Source organism: Coregonus lavaretus (assembly GCF_964263955.1).
Source record: "Coregonus lavaretus genome assembly, chromosome: 24".
NCBI lineage: Eukaryota > Metazoa > Chordata > Actinopteri > Salmoniformes > Salmonidae > Coregonus > Coregonus lavaretus.
The window spans coordinates 23,248,327-23,269,361 of NC_140011.1; the positions used below are offsets into that span (position 1 = coordinate 23,248,327).

General features: G+C 45.2%; 2 protein-coding genes across 4 annotated transcripts in view; one reads left to right on the forward strand and one right to left on the reverse strand.

The window, feature by feature from the left end:
- Positions 1–3,180, forward strand: part of LOC311099482 (tyrosine-protein kinase ABL1-like) — a 49,873-nt gene extending 46,693 nt beyond the window's left edge. For all 3 annotated transcript variants that reach the window (XM_084140175.1, XM_084140177.1, XM_084140176.1), the window contains one exon: positions 64–3,180. In XM_084140175.1, coding sequence (XP_083996301.1) covers positions 64–1,709 — 1,646 coding nt within the window. In that variant the 3' untranslated portion in view covers positions 1,710–3,180. The remainder of the gene's footprint in view (positions 1–63) is intronic.
- A 102-nt stretch (positions 3,181–3,282) lies between these two features.
- Positions 3,283–19,604, reverse strand: LOC311099495 (ras-related protein Rab-14-like). The gene is made up of 8 exons (XM_084140195.1): positions 19,489–19,604; positions 12,672–12,730; positions 11,071–11,124; positions 9,799–9,976; positions 8,899–8,965; positions 8,157–8,244; positions 5,818–5,848; positions 3,283–5,710 (listed from the first exon to the last, which is right to left on the reverse strand). Exons 2-8 carry the CDS (start codon positions 12,721–12,723, stop codon positions 5,530–5,532), a joined length of 651 nt encoding a protein of 216 aa, XP_083996321.1. The 5' UTR covers positions 12,724–12,730; positions 19,489–19,604; the 3' UTR covers positions 3,283–5,529.
- Between the last annotated feature and the right edge of the window lie 1,431 nt (positions 19,605–21,035).

A 21,035-nucleotide genomic window follows, 5' to 3' on the forward strand; every position in this document is an offset into this window, starting at 1 on the left:
GATTTTTCTGTGTTGAGTGTTACTCAAACAACTGATGATTTGCATATCTGTGTGTTCACCCAGACGCTGTGGAGCCGGAGGTGGCCGTGTCCCCCATGCTCCCCAGGAAAGAGCGTCCGTTCCTGGACAGCAACCTGAATGAGGACGACCGCCTCCTGCCCAAAGACAAGGACAAGTCCCGGAACAGCCTCTTCAACCTCATCAAGAAGAAGAAGAAGACGGCGCCCGCCCCGCCCAAACGCAGCAGCTCTTTCAGGGAGATGGACGGACACGCAGAGAGACTGAGGCTAGCGCCCGACCAACGAGACGACTTCAACAACGTCTCCATAGCCTTCAGTGATACACATACCATCGACCCCAGCAAGTTCCCGAGCACTAACAACAACGGGGTAGGGGGTATTACCAACGGGGGCCCCACCTACCCGGGCCCCCTGTTCCCCCCGCATCATGCCAGGAAGAAAGGTACGCTGGTGGTGCCCAGTGTAGTCGGTAAAACAGCCACCACCCCACCCAGTGAAGAGGATATAGTGTCTAACTCCAAGCGTTTCCTGCGCTCCTCCTCGGCCTCTAGCATGCCCCCGGGCTCGGAGCGCACTGAGTGGAAGTCAGTCACGCTGCCACGCGACCTGCACAAAGGCCACTTTGACTCGGGCACCTTCGGGGACAAGCCCGCCCTGCCACGTAAGAGGGCCAACGAGAAGCTAGAGATCAGCGCCCCTCGCATGGGCACCCTAACCCCCCCACCCCGCCTGCCCAAGAAGACAGAGGACATGTCGGACGAGGTGTTTAAGGATGCTGAGCCCAGCCTCCAGACCCTGACGCCCAAGCTTAGCAGAAGGCTTCTAGGGCTGGGGGTGGACAACTCCAAGACCAGCGCCCTGCAGGCCGAGCTGCTCAAGCCCAACGTGTTTCCTGCTTTGGGGGCAGCTGGGGACGAGTGCAGGGCACGCCGCCACAAACCCAACCTGGACTCCTCCGGCCCCAGGGAGAGAGGCAAGTTCCAGAAGCCCAAGCCTGCTCCCCCTCCACCCCCGCCCTCCAGCGCCAAGACGGGCAAGATCTCCCGCAGCCCCACTCACGAGCTCCCCTCCCCCACAGATGCCAAAGCCAAGGCCTCAGACCCCCACTACCCATCCAGCCCCAGTGACCAAGCCCGCTCTCCCCTGGAGGCCCACAAGAAACCCACCCTCAGCACCACCTCCTCCAAACCACAGCAATTAAAGACATCCTCCTCGTCCTCTTCAGTGTCTGGCTCCACCTCCAGTCCCCTGGGCTTCTCCTCCCTCACCTCCCCAGGAGACCAGGCCTCTCCCACAGCCTTTATCCCCCTCATGAACACCCGCCGCTCCCTGAGGAAGACACGTGCGCCCCCGGAGCGCCAACCCAACTCGGCCATCACCAGGGAAATGGTCCTGGAGGGCATGGAGCTGCTGCGCGCCGCCATCGGCCGCAACTCTGAGCAGACAGGCAGCCACAGTGCCGTGCTGGAGGCAGGCAAGAACCTGTCCAAGTACTGCGTCAGCTACGTGGAGTCCATCCAGCAGATGAGGAACAAGTTTGCCTTCCGCGAGGCCATCAACAAGCTGGAGAGCAGCCTGCGCGAGCTGCAGATCTGCCCTGCTGCCACCGGGGGCACCAGCGGAGCGCAGCAGGACTTCAGCAAGCTGCTCTCGTCTGTCAAAGAGATCAGTGACATCGTTCAGAGGTAGCGGAGAGGAGGCCACATTGACTGGGATAAAAAGCTGAATCTTAATGAACCTAACCTCCCCCTCTCTCTCGCTGCATGTAATGTCCCATGGTCGTGGCTCCTCTACCGTGGTCATGCTGAACTCATGTTGAGGTGGAGGGCAGGACGTGCTATAGTGCCACTGGACGGTTTAAGCATGATGCACACCTCAGAGAAAGACTATGCAGCCTTATAGGAGGTCGGAGGACACTTCAAACACTAAAGACTGTGGTTACTCGTTACTGTGCTCAGAATCAAAGGAACCTTTATTCAGAAGTTCTATGAGTTTTTCCTCATGTCAAAAGCCTTAACTATGAATGCAAGTAAAATTTGGCCTTAACCAGGGAGTCCTGGGCCCAAATCTGCATCACGTGACTTTTTCATCAATCATTGTCTAAATGATCGTCTTCTTTTTTTTATGACACTATAGACAAAACGCATGTCACATTCTTTCCTTTACTGTCAGTGGTTTACAATGGGAAGTGCACATTGTGTGTCTACACCTCCTTTTGGTAGCCACTTCATCTACTGTATCTTTTTCCTCCTTAGCTTGCTGCATCACTCTTCTCGGCCAATCTCTGATGTGATGATATGAATGGTAAAGATGTGCGACTGTCGTATGACTGTCAGTATTGCGTTTGAATGGATGCTAGTAGCAGTATTGCAGCGCTGTGCCGTAGAGGAAAGAAGACCATCTCGGAACATTTTGCGTCTGCACAATATCTGAAAAGTGCCTTAACACTATCAGTAGAATTACAATGTAATTCCCCAAAGCCAAACTAAAAACAGAGCAATATGGCCTTACAAATAGTAATGTGTCTTCAGACTGTCATATTCCATCCTGGAGAAGGACCAGGAGACCAACTAAACTCCATGGATCTGAATGTTGTTTTCATCATGTCCTCTGACTAACCATTGTATGATGTTATCAAGATGTGCCACACCTTTCACAAACCTCACAAAAGCCTTCTGGAGTTGGATGGCTTGTTTTAATGTACGGAGGACACGTATCACTTTGTCTTACGAGAAATGACCATTGAATATGAGTTATTACTTACCAAAATGAAATTCCACTGTGTAGTCAGGGGGTGACTAGGATGTTCCTTAGTGTTTTTTTCTACTTCTCATTGAAATAATGCATTTGTTTTCAGTATTAAATGTGCTGTTCCCCACACTTTTGCCCTGTCTGACTGCGATGCCTGAGGATGAAATCAACCACAAGCTGCCTTTATTTCAACACGGTACTGTTCAATATTGACTCCTTGTTTGTTTTATTCCTCACATAAAAATCATGCCACTAATTATTTGTTTTTTGTATCCAAGCCACCTCAACATTTTGTAGACTAATTTTGTTCTCCTTTGTAAATAGTTATTTTTCCTCATTTGGTTCTCCCTGTAACCTTGGTGCAATTTTGTAACATTAAAATACAAATCAATTTGCTACTTGAAACCCATCAATGTCCTCTGTTTTTACTTGACTTGCATTTCTACATGCACAACATTGGTGGAAGTGTGTGATTGTCCATGGACAATGTGACGAATGACGCAAGCAGTACAACGGGTTATGTATAATGTATTTTTGTCTAGAGCATTTTATCGTCATTGAAATCAAAATGTCAACATCTTAATCATACACATGCAAGAACGCATTTAAAATGTTAGCACAGCTCCTTAAAAATTTATACAATATGTACGTTTTAACTCATGTGGACAGACAAAGCAGAAAGTGGTCACTCCGATAGCAAAGAGGTGGGACACAGCACAAGGAGGAGCCATTAAAATAGCCCCTGCAGCCAATCCCAACTCCACAAAATTAAGACAGCAACACAGGCCCCTCCAATACAACATGTAGAGAAGAATAACCCCCCCCCCCAAAGAAAAGTGGACACATTCTCCACCACCTCCTAAAAACAAGAGTTAAGAGGAATCGACAATGCTTGCAAGACAAAGTACTAGTTTGAACATTTTCCCTCTACCCAGAGACTGAGGAGAAACAGAGAGTGAAGAAACAAAAGATGGAACCACCAGGTATCACTAGTGAGTAGAGGAAGTCTGTCCATACACATTTATTCATAGAAACTATGTTACAGAATTCCCAAGCATGAAATACAAGCATCCCACAAACACAACTGTACAGATCTCTACGAAGCCAGCATGGTTTGTCTATCCTCAAAGTAGCATGGTCACCAACATATATAAGCTATATATACAGCTGCTGAATTGGGGGAATTATTCTATGGTACAGAAAGTGAGTTTGGAAAAATTCAGACAAACTCATCCCATTTAGGGCTGTTTTGATGGGGTGTGCTGCTTGGTCTTGTAACTATACAAGCCTATGGGGAGGGCGGGCTGGAGAGATAGACCTGTCTGCACCACAGGTGTAGGGTTAAGATGACCCTTAGCGTTGATCTGGGGTCAGTTTGAATTCCTCACCTCATAGTTAAAGTAAGGATTGGCGTATGGTAAGCTGATTCTGGACTTATGGGTTTACTTCTACCTCAGTCTTTTCCTCATTGTTAAACCAGTTCCCATGTTCTCCACTACAATATCACCAAAGAGTAAAACTATTTATTTGACAGCAGTATGTAAAGCAAGCGCAGCAAATAAAATATTAAACACTAATAATATTAACATTAAATCATAATAAGGCAAACAACAACAAAGAAAATGCTGGTAAGGACAGAGATTCAATTGTTATTGGAGAGGGGTGGGGGGGGGGGGGTGCAATGAAACTGATGATCTGAAAGAATCCTTCCCATAAAATAAAACTTCTCATCTTGTTTTTTTAAGTGTCATTAACTTAGTCAAATAAATCCCCGCCCCACCTCCTGACCACACATACCCAGAGCCTTTCCTGTGATGTCATATAGAGACAAGTAGGTAGAGGAGTTTCTGGGGAATTCCACATCTCTTGGCCTTTAAATGAGTCTCTCTACTACACTAGTGTTGCCACACTGAGGTGTACTGTAGGACACCATCAGAGGGATTCAATATCTGTCTAGTATCAGAGCTTTACCATAAGGACCAGGGGGAAAGCTTTGGCTGGAGACTGCTCTAGACCCTGTTCAACAACTGGACCAAACGCGCACACACACACTCTCTCACTCAGACACACACTCAGACACCTGCCACCGCCGATAGCGACCAGTTGCGGGGCTGCGTCATACATCATTGCCTTCACTAACCATCTCCTCGACTGGGAGAGCCCTGACCATCGAGGGAAAATTAGAATCCTACACGTCATTTCAGTTTAAAACAGTCCTAGATCATTAAACCATGCAGGACTGATGCAGGGGAGACTGTCTGGACAGTTCAACGTCAATGGCAGTTATCGACTATACAGGCTTGGTTGGTTTCGGATGTGGTGGATGAGACTTGATCGGTGTATATAGTATGGTAGAAGCTATAAAAGGAAACGTTAAAAAAGTATTTATTCTGGTTTTGTTATGAACATTACCCATCTGTGTCAGTAACCCACGTCTTTATATATATGTTAAATGTGTGTGGAACTGGGATTCCATGGCAGATGAGCTGGACTGAATGGGGCAGAGGAAGAGAAGGAGAGACGGAACGAGAGAGAAGTGAAGAAGAAGACAAAGTGAAAAGGGGGAGGAGGATGGAATGGGAGGAGGAGGGAGGTACACTACTACACAACCCAGCCTATGCCAGCCCATCCCTCGTTCCCTCCCTCCACCCGTGCCCCACACTCATGCAGCCCCGGTGGGGTGGGGGTGATGGAGGGAGGATGAGGAGAGCGAGAGGGGGGTGGAGGAGGAGAAGAAGAGCGAGAGAGGAGTTGGTCATTAGCAGCCGCAGCCTTCCCTCTGGGGCTGTGGTTCGTTGGTTATTAGCCGGCCTCCCTGGGGGGCGGAGGGCTTGTGCTGGACACCAGACTCTGCAGCATTCAGGTCCAGACTACCATCCTGGATGTTCTGGTAGATCTTCTTAGCCGCCTCCAGGAAAGCATCCTCCACGTTCTCACCCCTGGGCAGAGGACACACACAGTCAGTCACACAGAGCTAGGAACACATCCAAGCACATTTCAGACCATTGAAAATGCGAGGTAAAAGCAGGCAGTCCCGCCGCCTTACGTTTTTGCGCTGGCTTCCAGGAATAAGAGACCTGTAACAAGGGATGGACACAAGATGGAGTCAGACTACTGCAGAGGAAAAATACAGTTCCCTAACCATCCTCCTTACTCATACCTATACTAAGGGGCTCAACTTTCGCTGGGGACATGTCCCCCCCACATTCTGAAATTGCATTTTTGTCCCCCCCAGTTTTATCATTGGAATGTGATACAAAACGAGACAACGGTGTGCTTTAGGACCATGCGGATGCCTCCTAGTGGTCGGGTAGGCTGTTTGGAGTGTTTATCCGACTGGATTATTATTATTTTTTAATCCCCCCCCCCATTTTCTAAAACCAAAGTTGCACCCTTGCCTATACTTACATTACATGACCAAAAGTATGTGGACACCTCCTCGTCAAACATTCCAAAACCATGGGCATTAATATGGAGTTGGTCCCCCCCCTTTGCTGCTATAACAGCCTCCTCTCTTCTGGGAAGGCGTTCCACTAGATGTTGGAACATTGCTGCGGGGACTTGCTTCCATTCAGCCACAAGAGCATTAGTGAGGTCGGGCACGGATGTTGGGCGATTAGGCCCGCAGTCGACGTTCCAATTCATCCCAAAGGTTTTTGATGGGGTTGAGGTCAGGGCCCTGTGCAGGCCAGTCAAGTTCTTCCACGCCGATCTCAACAAACCATTGCTGTACAGACCTCGCTTTGTGCACGGGGGCATTGTCATGCTTAAACAGAAAAAGGCCTTCCCCAAACTGTTGCGACAAAGTTGGAAGCACAGAATCGTCTAGAATGTCATTGTATGCTGTAGCATTAAGATTTCCCTTCACTGGAACTATGGGGCCTAGCCCGAACCATGAGAAACAGCCCCAGACCATTATTCCTCCTCCACCAAACTTTACAGTTGGCACTATGCATTGGGGCAGGTAGCATTCTCCTGGCATCCGCCAAACCCAGATTTGTCCGTTGGACTGCCAGATGGTGAAGTGTGATTCATCATTTCAGAGAACGCGTTTCCACTGCTCCAGAGTCCAATGGCAGCAAGCTTTACACCACTCCAGCCAACGCTTGGCATTGCACATGGTGATCTTAGGCTTGCGTGCGGCTGCTCAGCCATGGAAACCCATTTCATGAAGCTCCCGACAAACAGTTATTGCGGCGACATTGCTTCCAGAAGCAGTTTGGAACTCGGTAATGGTTGTGCTGCTGCTCCAGTTTCAACTGTTCTGCCTGCAGCTATGGAACCCTGACCTGTTTCACCGGACGTGCTACCTTGTCCCGGACCTGCTGTTTTCGACTCTCTCTACCGCACCTGCTGTCTCGACCTCTGAATGCTCGGCTATGAAAAGCCAACTAACTTTTACTCCTGAGGTACTGACCTGTTGCACCCTCTACAACCACTGTGATTATTATTTGACCCTGCTGGTCATCTATGAACGTTTGAAGAACAATCTGGCCTTAATGGCCATGTACTCTTATAATCTCCACCCGGCACAGCCAGAAGAGGACTGGCCACCCCTCAGAGCCTGGTTCCTCTCTAGGTTTCTTCCTAGGTTCCTGCCTTTCTAGGGAGTTTTTCCTAGCCACCGTGCTTCTACATCTGCATTGCTTGCTGTTTGGGGTTTTAGGCTGGGTTTCTGTATTTATATCTGCTGATATAAAAATGGCTTTATAAATACATTTGATTGATTGATTATTGTAACAGAGGACAGGCGATTTTTACGCACTACGCACTTCAGCACTCGGCGGTCCCGTTCTGTGAGCTTGTGTTGCCTACCACTTCACAGCTGAGCCATTGTTGCTCCTAGACGTTTCCACTTCACAATAACGGCACTAGCAGGGCAGAAATTTGACTTACTGACTTGTTGGAAAGGTGGCATCCTATGATTCTACTGCCAATGTTTGTCTATGGATATTGCATGTCTGTGCGCTCAATTTTATACACCTGTCAGGAACGGGTGTGGCTGAAATAGCCAAATCCACTAATTTGAAGGGGTGTCCACATACTTTTGTATATATAGTGTATCTATGAATGCGTCCTCCCTTATGCGTTCACCTCTTTTGTACTCTCCCTCTGTACTTGAATGCATGCGCCATTTACTCCTCTTTCACCTCTCTTTCTCCCTCTTTATCAGAGACGAGTTGCTACTTCCCTCCCTATATGGAGGAGTATCTTCCTCACATCCCTCCCACTCTCCCTTCCAGTCAACGGTGTGGGGCCCTGGGGGCATTCTCACACAGCCGTTCAGATAAGGTGGAATAGTGAGAGGCAGAGATTGATGCGAGTTAGTCCTCTTCCATCTCCCTCCATCTCTCTCATTGAGCCTGAGGGTGTTCCCTGTCTCACCGTTCTCCTCAGCGAACTGCTTGGCCTCCTCATACGTGACGTCCCTCTGGGCCTCCAGATCTGCTTTGTTACCTATGAGAATGATCACCTGGGGGAGGACAGAATGAGTCGGTCAGTACTCCAGGCACCAAACAGTAGCAGCCTGGCAGGCACTAAACTCACATCCTCACTACTCATTCACTTATAGGCAGAAAACGACATACGAGACAGCTCGCTCACTTTACTGAGCATCTTGTAAGAGAGCTCTTATAGAACTTAGTACCAGTGGGAGAAATGGATTCAGCAATACTGTATCGGCTACACACCATGAAAGATACAGATATGAATATACAACTTCCAATGCACCTGGGCACTAGTTATGTCCCATTTTCCAACGCGAGACTGTTGTCGTTGAGTACAAACAAGCTGACTTTGAGTGAGTTTAGGATGTTGCCTTTGTATAAGCAAGCTAAAAGCATATTCTACTCTGTACATGAAAGCAGTGTGATTTGGCCATAATCATATTAGTCAAAATCCAATTTAGAGATGGACGGGGCTCTCGGGGATCAATCAAACACACTGGGTGTGCTGCGGTGGGACACAGCAGAGACACAAAGAGCATTAGATGAGAGAACACAAGAAAAGGAGAGAAGCGAGAAAGAGGACAGGGAGACTACTTGGTAGTCCAATAGACATCCAAGCAGACAGTGTGTTAGAGAGTCAGACAGGCAGCTAGAGGGGAGCAGCGTGAAGCCATACTCACAGTATTGGGGTTGGTGAGATTTCTGGCATCAGTCAGCCAGCTGCTGAGGTGGTTGTATGTACTTCTCCTGTGGAACACACATACAGGGAAGAGTGGGCGTTAGTTACCATGGCGGCAGGCTGGGACAAAACAGAGTGTGCCACATCCTAAGTGGGATCAAAGGAGCGGCCGTGACAAATGGAGAAATGTTTCTTGGTCTGTATCTATATTCTTTCACTAATAGAAAAAAAACTTTCTTCAGTTTTGACAACAGTTCTTACAGTCTGAGACACGGGTGTCAATATGGAGCGCTAAAATTAGGCTAGGGAACAAATGAGCAATCGAATACCTATTCATAAAACAGAGGCAATGATATGCTGCATAGACACCAATTACTATTAGTGGGAAAACTACAATTTAGAATGGCTGCAATACTTAAAGCTTTACTCTGAGCCTGTGCTTTCTATGGGAGGAGACAGACATTCCACATGTAAAGCACTGTTAGTTTAGCAGGCCACTGATACAATCTCACAGTTTGGGGAAGAGAGGGAGGTGGGGAGGGCAACAGGATGCAGACACCATGTTTGCTCAGGAAGACTTTATGCTATCTGCCCCATTTCCTTTCCTTGTCTCCCACACAGACATATAGGCCTACAGACCTAGAGCAATCTGACTAGTACAGCTAACAGGGTGGGTGGTGTATCATAGAACAGGCTGAGGGGGCTAGGTGAGAGAAGGATGAAGTTGGCCCTAGATGCTTATCTGAGGCCAGTTTTGTGTTTTCCCCTGTATGGTTTGAGTTAGGATTGGGGAAGGGTAATTTGACCCTAGCTCTGTGCCTACAGGCTGCTTCTACCTGGAGCTTCAAAGTTTGGGCACATCGGTGTGTGTGTGTGTGTGTGTGTGTGTGTGTGTGTGTACCTGGTGATGTCGTAGACCATGAGTGCGCCTGCGGCCCCCCTGTAGTAACTACGCGTGACAGCCCTGAAGCGCTCCTGGCCCGCCGTGTCCCAGATCTGCAGCTTGATCTTCTGGCCGCTCACCTCGATTATCCTCGTGCCAAACTCCACGCCGATCGTATGGGGGCAGTCTGCCATGACTGGAGCAGAGAGAGGTGGGGAAAAGGCATATATATCGTTAGTATAGCTGTGAGGAATCCCAGGAGGCAACATTCCTCTAAAACACAAAGAAATCAATTAAAATAGTATTTTCACTTCTTTGTCAAGAGACATGAGATCTGTATATAATGACAAGAAGCTCATGTCTCCGCCCTAACAATGGGAGTCGTTTTCCCAAAGGCAGGAGACAAGCTTAGGTCCAAAATAAGCCCATAGAAACGCATTGGTGAAACCTCTTGCTTCGCCTCTTCTTCTCTGACTACATCTCTCATCAAGGAGGTCTGACTCAGTAAACCTAACACACTTCCGCAGCCTGCCTCCCTTTCTTTCTCGCTCTCCCTTTTCCTCCTCGGAGTGTGATTAGATTAGACTGCTGTGATTAACCTGCTCTCTACTCCATTTACTGTAACTACACCTCCTCCTTCCTCTGCTCAATCTCTCAACTACCATACAGAACAGTCTGCCAGTGACAACGCTAGCACCAACTTGAACTATGAACAGCACCCATATACATACGCATCTCTCCACACAGGCACATCCAACCACACAGAGAAAACAGGTGCACTCTTCATCACCTCCATTGTGAGGGAACAGAGAGAGCAGGTGGGTTGAGTATCAATTTCAGACTGGCAGATCAGTTGGTTTTTACCACTTGCATTTCAATGTTAACCAGAGACAGGGAGGAAGTCTTCAAACCTGGCATTCAGCACTCACAAAGCAGCTGCCTGTTCAGAGCCCAAGTCTATAGTCCATGCAGGATGTGATGCTAGATAGATGAATGAGGAGCAGAGCATCTGCATTTACTGCTGCCTGCTAATAATGCAATTAAAAAGCATTCAAAAGCCTGGGTGTTATAGTAAAGTGACTGAGGCTACAGCTGAGAGAGAGCACACACAAATAACATGAAGCAGACACATTTCACAGAGGCACGCAGTCACACACCCACACCCTCGCTCTCCCCCTCTCTCAATGAGCTGAAGTCATCAGAGAGGATTTAGAGTTAGACACTCCATTCCTGCAGCCTGTGTGTGTGTGTATCTGTCTGGAGTCAGTGGGGAGCCAGGGATGTACTTACATTTCTTCTCTGTGAACTGGTGAAGCAAACATGACTTCCCTACCCCCATGTCCCCTACAGAGAGAGAGGGAGATGTGTTAGGATCCATGTTCAAATCTTAACATCACATACGAGATGGAGAGAAAAAAACCACCTAGCAGACATAGCACTTATTTCATATTTTCCTATGAAGGGACAAGTTTTCCCTGACCACTTGGTCTGGCCAGGAAAAACTCTGGTTGTAACAGAGAAAGAGCATCTTCCCTCGCCTCCTCAGACATTGTTAACAGAATGCTATGGTGGTTGCCAGTTGTGTGCTTTACACATACGAGGGCACTTGAAGAGGCAGCATGAACAGGCCTGCAGGGCTTTGACTGAATGGCTGGCATGGTTCTCTCTAGTGGAGTGGGGAGAGCAGAGCATATTTTATTTTTTTAAAGCTGCAATATGTAACTTTTTGGGTGACCCGACCAATTTCACATAGAAATGTGATCTGTCATTCTCATTGAAAGCAAGTCTAAGAAGCAGTAGATCTGTTCTATGTGCACTATTTCTATGCTTCCCGTTCTTGCGTCTTTTGCTTTCGGTTTTGTACACCAGCTTCAAACAGCTGAAAATACAATATTTGTGGTTATTGAAAATATATTTCACAGCAGTTTAGATGGAACAATGATTATCTATACTTGCTTGTTTTGTCACAAACTGAAATTAGGCGAACTATTCGAATTTTAGCAACCAGGAAATGGTGGAGTGATTTCCGCATACCGCACCTTTAAGACCTATACACTAATGTCTGCTCTAGCTAAGCAGCTAAAGTGGCGCGCGTGTGTGTTGTATGACCACATTGATGTCTGGGTAACAGACAGCAAACAAGAGGAGCACACGTCAGGGCCTTTTGGCTGTTCTCAAACAAGTCCACAAAGTTCACATTGGGGTGGGGTTTTAAAGGCCTCCGAGCAGCAGGGTAAACAACCTCCAGGTAGTTGGAGATGGAGAGATATGGAGATTTAACTTCCATATTTTGAGGTGCCAAACTGGTTGGAAAATACCTTAAGGGGAAGAGTGGAATGCACAACAAGATAAAACTACCACCACAACAGAACATTTAGGCCTAGGCTATGGACCAACAATACATTAGGCTACTGTATGCTCATTGCTTCTGCTAGTAATTCAGATCAAACTGGAGAGCAATCATTCTATTTTAAGTTAATTAATAACCCTGTCACTAGAACATTGTCGGTACAGTATGTCATTAGAACACAAACCATTTAACTTTGCTTAGGCTAGCTTCCGTGGAAAACATTTATTGATGAAAATGTTTTAAATCACTTTGAGAGATGGTGGCCTCATACCGTATCAAAAGGAATCTCCTGTAATGGGGTCATGGTTGAGGCCTGAAGTAATCTTGACCACATGACCTGACCATGAAAAACTCCTGAGCTGGTTTCTAGTCTTGTGATGGGTGCTCTTCCAGGGCTTGTGTTGGGAGAGCAGCAGTAGCATCTCACTGAGCTGTGTGCTAACTGCAGCCAATGGGTGACCTACATACAGCACAGCACTATACACACACAAACAGGCCTCCACTCCACTTCAGTCAACACGCGTGCTCACGGCTCACTTACCGATGATGATGTATTTGAAAATGTAGGAGTAGTTGTACGGTGCGGTGGCCATTGTGGCTCTGAAAGAGAGAGAAAGGTTAAAGATGAGTCAGAGAAAGACAATGTGGCCATTACAGGCCTGCTGGGTGAATCAGGGTGGTGTCTATGAATCTATTCTATCTGGGCATCATGCAGAAACCACACATTATCATTTAATTCTGTCTGTCGACATCACTCACAATCCCATTTAATTTTACAGTGCTTGGGTTGACCACACACTTACAGTCAACTGCAACATTGTGTCTTGCTGCTCGACCACTGGCACTCCATAACATTAAACAACATTACATTGGCTTGCGAAAGTATTCACCCCCCCCTTGGCATTTTTCCTATTTTGTTGCCTTACAACCTGGAATAAAAAAAAAAAATCATTTGATTTACACAACATGCCTACCACTTTGAAGATGCAAAATATTTTTTTTTGTGAAACAAACAAGAAATAAGACAAAAAAACTGAAAACTTGAGCGTGCATAACTATTCACCCACCCAAAGTCAATACTTTGTAGAGCCACCTTTTGAAGCAATTACAGCTGCAAGTCTCTTGGGGTATGTCTCTATAAGCTTGGCACATCTAGCCACTGGGATTTTTGCCCATTCTTCAAGGCAAAACTGCTCCAGCTCCTTCAAGTTGGATGGGTTCCGCTGGTGTACAGCAATCTTTAAGTCATACCACAGATTCTCATTGGATTGAGGTCTGGGCTTTGACTAGGCCATTCCAAGACATTTAAATGTTTCCCCTTAAACCACTCAAGTGTTGCTTTAGCAGTGTTCTTAGGGTCATTGTCCTGCTGGAAGGTGAACCTCCGTCCCAGTCTCAAATCTCTGGAAGACAGAAACAGGTTTCCCTCAAGAATTTCCCTGTATTTAGCGCCATCCATCATTCCTTCAATTCTGACCAGTTTCCCAGTCCCTGCCGATGAAAAACAGGGATTGTGTTCTCGGGGTGATGAGAGGTATTGGGTTTGCGCCAGACATAGAGTTTTCCTTGATGGCCAAAAAGCTCAATTTTAGTCTCATCTGACCAGAGTACCTTCTTCCATATGTTTGGGGAGTATCCCACATGCATTTTGGTGAAGACCAAACGTGTTGCCTGGTCCGTGGGTTTTGGTGGGCGGCCCTCTCTTGGCAGGTTTGTTGTGGTGCCATATTCTTTCAATTTTATAATAATGGATTTAATGGTTAATGTTGAAAGTTTTATTTTATTTTTTATAACCCAACCCTGATCTTCTCCACAACTTTGTCCCTGACCTGTTTGGAGAGCTCCTTGCTTTGTGGTGCCCCATGCTTAGTGGTGTTGCAGACTCTGGGGACTTTCAGAACAGGTGAGATCATGTGACAGATCATGTGACACTTAGATTGCACACAGGTGGACTTTATTTAACTAATTATGTGACTTCTGAAGGTAATTGGTGGCACCAGATCTTATTTAGGGGCTTCTTAATAAAGGGGGTGAATACATATGCACGCACCACTTTTCCATTATTTATATTTTAGAATTTTTCATTTCACTACACCAATTTGGACTGTTTTGTGTATGTCCATTACATGAAATCGAAATAAAAATCCATTTAAATTACAGGTTGTAATGCAACAAAATAGAAAAAAACACTAAGGGGGATGAATACTTTTGCAATTACTGTATGCCTGGCAGATAGCATGGGCCTGTGAATTGGTCAATATGGTCAGTAAAGAATGATGTCACCAGGTCTCAGACCATACTAGACAGACTGAGCAGCTGGTGTGCTGTCTGAGAACTAAAACGGTGTTCTAGGTAGTATGAATAATTCCTAATTTCTCAGGATTCCTGTCATGTGATTTCTCAGTTAGACAGCAGGCCCAGGAGCACTGATCTCTCAAATGTATGGGTAGGAATCAACCCAGCTGGAGGAGCTGAAACCATCAGATAGCGATGTATCTGACCACATACAAAGTCAATGTATTTATAACTACAATATCTACAGTATGACAATCTACAGGGCCTAACCCAACTGATGTCTGTCCATCAAATCAGCATGAGGAAGTCAAGCTTCAGCCAACTATCACTGGCTATGTCCCAATTATATCTCTCCTTCCTCCCAAAGTCTGCACTTTTTCACTTCCCTTCACTGATTTGAAAGTACATTTCTGGTATAAGAAATATGGTGGAAACTCCTTCTAGCCCATGCCTCCACCAATCCAATGCTTTTATATTTGTGGGAAGTAGTGAACAAGTGTACACTTCAGGAGAAAGGAGATTTTATTGGGACGCACCCTGTGGGCAGGTTGTGTAAGAAAAGAAACCAACTAGGATCAGACAATGGCCTCTTAGCCTAGATGAGGAAGAGACCTAAAAGTTGCTCTCTGGGAAGCTGCGAAATCAGACAGGGAGGGTCATCATACATCACACACTGATGGACAGGGCCTGTCAGGGGAGTTATTCCTATTCACAACAGTACTACGGACTGTAACAAGATGAGACGTGGCAGAGCCAGAGTCCAGACTCCTTGTTATTACTATCCCATGATGCACCTACAATTTGTAGTTTTCCATTACGATCTTTAGGCCAGCAGCCAATAACTAAAGGGGTTAGTTAGATGATGAATAACCAATTACAATACGGATGTTATCAATTTGAGAGGTTCATTAATCAAATAATCGCTTAGCCACTCGTTTTCATCAAGATGAAGATGGACTACATCTACAGAGAACTTCTCTAATATCACACAATGGAAGTTAAAACAAAAACAACTGCATAGCACCAAATGGGTGTTTATGTTGAGTTGGTTGATCATCATCATGCACCATGTTCAATGGCGTGTTTCCTCTCTCTGCCTCAAACTGCTCTGAGAACTCCCACAGACAGATGTCAGAGTAAAAGGGGTGTGACAGTCATTTACAGAGAGGTTTATATTGAATGGTAAACATTAGCCTTGTCCTGTGCTTAGCCAATGGGGGAACAAGGCTATACTCTCTACAATAACAAAGGCCCATGGTCCCGGGGAGACTGAGCGGTGTGTATGAACATCATTAAAAGAACGATACGGATCTGCACAGCAAATAAGCGGCTATTTTCTAAGATACATTCAGATAAATATGAGGCTTCTAGCCAACTGTGTCATCAATACTGCAAGTACAGGCAGCAAACATCCCCAGCGGTGTTGTCACTTTGAGGCAAGAGATTTCATTATAGACTTATCAGACTTTACATTCAGGAAATTACATCATATGTGCACAGCTCCTTTTTAATCTCAAATGAAAGTAATAGACATTACATTAGGCTGTAGAAGAGAGAAGGTTAAGAGGGAGTGTTTCCTAGTGTCTCCCTAGCCCATTATACAGAGGCTCTGTCAGAACCATTAGCATGTGTCATTTCACAATAGTAGCCAAGGGAGAACAAGTAGCACCTTTCAATTCCTCTTATCAGTCTGGCTAGATACTGCACAGAAACATACAGGTCTAGGCATTAAGTAATTGGTATCCCTAGATACCAGCTACCCACACGACCCACCTGTTGCCTTTATGCTGAGCGACATTCATTCATATGGGTTTGAATTATAACTAACTACACCTACATAAAGAGAGGGTCAGGCTCAAACACACACCCACACACATAGAGCATCACTGTTAGAAGCTGCCTGCTATTTATAGCACAGACACCTCTCTCAATTAATATCCATTGCTGCTTCAATGGTAATATAGCCTATTCCATAGTCTATAAGAAAGGATGGGTGATAGCCGGGAATATAGACACATACACACACAGTCATGCACATCTGAAGAATATATTCAAAGAGAGGCTTGGATTAAATATATAGTCTCAAATTGAAATCAGCCGTGTTTATGAATACATGATCCGACTTCACTTAAGAGCATTAACTATTCAGTCAGAGAGAGGGCGTTCTAACGATCGATTCAAATAATCCACTTGTCAGTAATGCAGTCTCACACTATAGTTGAGAGCGGACATCTGTAACGCAAGTAGAAGGCACAAGGGAACAATGGGATCTGATTCCAAATCAATCACCCTGAATAATAGCCTACAAATACAAGTCTTCTAACGTGCGATTAATTGTGACTAGGCTATCCATTATCATCTCTGACAATGTTTCCCTCTATCTGGGATGTTTCTCTTAAGTCTGTGGTTCAGTACACAGCAATTATAAATGCATTGCAGTTAAACCAGTTTTGGAGATTAAAATCGCTATGCAACAGAGTTTATATGTTTGTGATATAAAGAGGCAAATTGAGTTAACTAAACACGGAAGAGTGATATTTAGGATAATCTTCCAGAATTGAATGGATTTGTGCTAAATCAGCTGAGGGGGTTAATTCCAGGTCAAGGTGTCACCTAAGCCTCATCCTCTTTGCATGGGGTTGGTCAGAGACCCTTGGGTGCCACACCCCTGAAGGGGCCTACAAAATGGCCCCACTCCCCATTCCAGCTCTGCCTGCTTGAAAAACAGAGTGCAGAGAGAGTACAGTAGAGAAGTAAACAAGGAAAAAGAGAGTTGAGGTGTAATGGAAGTCATGTAGTTAGTGTGTGCGATAAGCTTCAGTAAAGGATTTGATACACTGACCGTGACGTGAACTAGTATCACAGCCTGCCTTGCTACTAGCCTGACTGCCTCCCCTCACATGACCCTCTGTCATGTGGTGCCTCCAGACTCACGTGAGTTTTTCCCATAAGGCGAAAGCTATAGGTCTACTAGAGCCGTACACACACTCTAGGGCTACTCCTTTGGTTAAATTATAGGAAAAATTCCCTTTTTCCAGAACGAGGCCCAGGAGAAGTATCCATCTAAGGAGAGGGCAATTGAGAGCATGTGACCAGACTGCAGTCTCAGCACTTCTCCATACACTTGCACTGATTCATAAAACAGAGCGCTGTGACACCCCCTTCCTGTTGTTGAACAAATATAATCGGTGTCACATACTGTACATCTGGGCTGTTTTTCTCTTCTCTGACTCATTGTCATATTGCTATGCTGTCATACAAAGAACATCCTGCGGTAAATTGCACAAGTACATTTGGGTTGTGATTATCATTACCAAAGGCAGAGATGGAATGGCCAAATCAATTGCAAAACTTGGCTTCAGTCAATGCACATACAGTGCATTTCTTTCACTGTGTGATGTGCCATTTTAAGGGAATATCAATATAAAATTCAAGGCCAAGAAAATACCAAATGCCTCTGCTCTTGTCACACAGATGAGAGGAGTATCTCAGGTGATGACGCATCTACATGAATACATTCATATTCCACCCTAATCAAAGCCTCATTCTTACATCAAATAAATATTTCAGTGATTGACAGTAAGGGCTGGCCGAGACAAGGCCTAGATATGGATGCATGTTGTGTCGTGTGATTACTGGATAGCTGGCTGAGCTATACAGCTACTGTACTATACATTATTAAATCAAATCAAATGTATTGGTCACACACACATGGTTAGCAGATGTTATTGCGAGTGTAGCGAAATGCTTCCATTAGACCAGGGTTTCCCAAACACAGCTGATTCAAATAATCAAAGCTTGATAATGAGTTGATTATTTGAATCAGCTGTGTAGTACTAGGGCAAAAACCAAAACGTGCACCCAGTGGGGCCCCAGGCACGAGTTTGGGAAACCCTGCATTAGGCCCCTCAATCAGACCACTCCAAGACAGTCTTAGCAACATTTATGCTTGAAAAATTGTTTTTTGCTAGGAAGCTATTTTTGCTTCTTGGCCATTGTAATTGAAAACAGTCACAATAAGGTACTTAATTGTTACCCAGAAATGATTTGATATTGAGATAAACCGGCTGCGTTGGACCTTTTAATGGATGAATGAACGCCACAATTTTGCAGAACAATACAGTTGGCTTGTGACAATGTAGGCTAGTAGGAGGGCATAATCTAGCTAACTGCTCATGACAGTTCAAGTACACATCTGACTATAGCTAGTTACGTGAGATGAGAAGGTTAATAAACGAATTAACTAAGAATCCAGCACCACAAACCCTCTATCTGCTGGCTAACGTTAGTTAGCTAGCTGATGATGCTATTAACACAAACCGTGGCAACATCATCAGTCTGTTTAAATAGCTAGCTAGCATCTTGTTTTATTGTTCAGACGGGACGCTAAATGAATGTATTGTAAAAAAATCTGTTGGGAGAGGTGTGGGTAGCTAGCTGGAGCAACTAAATGTCCAGCTATGCCCATAACGTACGAGACTAGGCCCGATCTTAACGTTAGCTATCTTCATTGACCTACTAGCAATCTAACTAGCCAGCTAGAAACAGGCTAACTAACTAGTTATACGACACGCTAGCTAACTAGCGAATCAAAATACGTGTCATCATTTATTGGCGAAATAGGTAGCTAGCCATGTCGGCCAAAAGGAAAGAATACCGTTACCACGATGAGCCGTGATAACTAACTTATGCGAAATGTTGCGGCCAACAAATTTGATAGCTAGCCAGCGTAACGTTACTCTTCCGGATACTACAGTAGCTAGCTAGCTCAAAAGCAATGGCCTGTTCCCAAAAACGACAGACACCTGGCTAGATCCACAATGGATAGACAAAACCACGGGTACCTGTGAAGAATTGTAATATATTACACAGCGCAAGATAGATAACGTTAGCTAGTAGTCACCTTACTCGTTGGCTAGCTAGGCTTGACAGCTAGCTAGACGCTAACTATATTAGCGTAGTAGTTAGCATAGCTAATATAATTTGTAACAAAATGTTACGTTTTATAAATGTGTTAGCTATATGTGGATACGAACACTCCTATATTATGTTTATATTCTTACCGGGAATTGTCGGTTTAATGTCTTGAGATCTGCAGGTTATCCTGGCTGAAGTATCTACCTTGCCTGCCTGTTCAAGATGGCTGCTTGCACTGCACAGGGTTTTTCCTCTGTTGTGTGGCTTATGGGACAAAGGGCACTGCATATGGGGCGATTTGCGCTGTTTGCACTAATTATAAATGCGCAATGAAGTGCGCAAGGTGAAAAATCATTATCAATGTATTGATCAGGATAGGTAGTGTCGCCGATATTAAACAGTTTTGTGGCATGAAGAATCACTTGTGCTTTGGTCAGTGTGACGACAGTGCTGCATCAGACGGCCTCAGCCTACATGTGTGCGAGTAGACTAACCTACTATTCTACCATCAGTGTCAAAGGACAGTACTATATATTCCATTGCTGGTCCTTTTGTTGTGGACCCACACTAGGCCTATTTAAAAAGAAAGACCTGTGTTGGGAATGGGATCTAAGCCTACTACAACTTATTCCATTACTAGGCTTATGATTTGTAGATCAAATGTATTTGCTTTATGATTCATACCCAGACACAAAAAATAAGATGATCTATCTTATAAACCTCAGAGGCTATCAGACCCAATTCTCTTTTGTTGATATGGAATAGGCTATGGAGGGAAGGCATCATACTGCATGTAACTGGTTTAAAAATTACTCGACAGATAGAACTCAATGTGTATCTACTGATTGTGTTAAATCAGGTTTCCTGGATATTATGAAAGGTGTCCCGCAGGGGTCAATTCTGGGCCCTGTGCTTTTTACTGTTTTCATTAACAATATTGACTTGCACTTGTGTAACCTGCACTTGTATGAAGATGATACTGTTGTGTATGCTATTGCCCCTACGGTTGACCAGGCTCTATCTGAACTACAGTCTGCCTTCATTGTATAACAGAAAAACTTTATTGACCTGAAATGAGTATTGAATGCAGGTCAAACTAAGTATATGTTGTTCTCTAGAGCACATACAAATAACTGATGATTTAAGCATATATACTTTGGATGGTGTCCGTATTGATCGTGGCCCTGCTTTGTGGTCTTCTGTAGCTCAATTGGTAGAGCATGGCGCTTGTAACGCCAGGGTAGTGGGTTCGATCCCCGTGACCACCCATACGTAAAAATGTATGCACGCATGACTGTAAGTCGCTTTGGATAAAAGCGTCTGCTAAATGGCATATTATTACAAATATCTGGATAGATGAAAAGCTGTCTTTTAAAAACATATTGATGAGTTAAATGGGCTTCTTCTATAGAAATCGGTTCTGTCTCTCGCCAAATAGGAGAAAGCAGATGATTTAGTTCAAATCAAATGTTATTTGTCACATGCGCCGAATACAACAGGTGTAGACCTTACCGTGTAGCTCAGTTGGTAGAGCATGGCCCTTGCAACGCCAGGGTTGTGGGTTCGATTCCCACGGGGGACCAGTATGAAAAAAGGAATGCACTCACTAACTGTAAGTCGCTCTGGATAAGAGCGTCTGCTAAATGACTGAAATGTAAATGTACTGTGAAATGCTTACTTACAAACCCTTAAC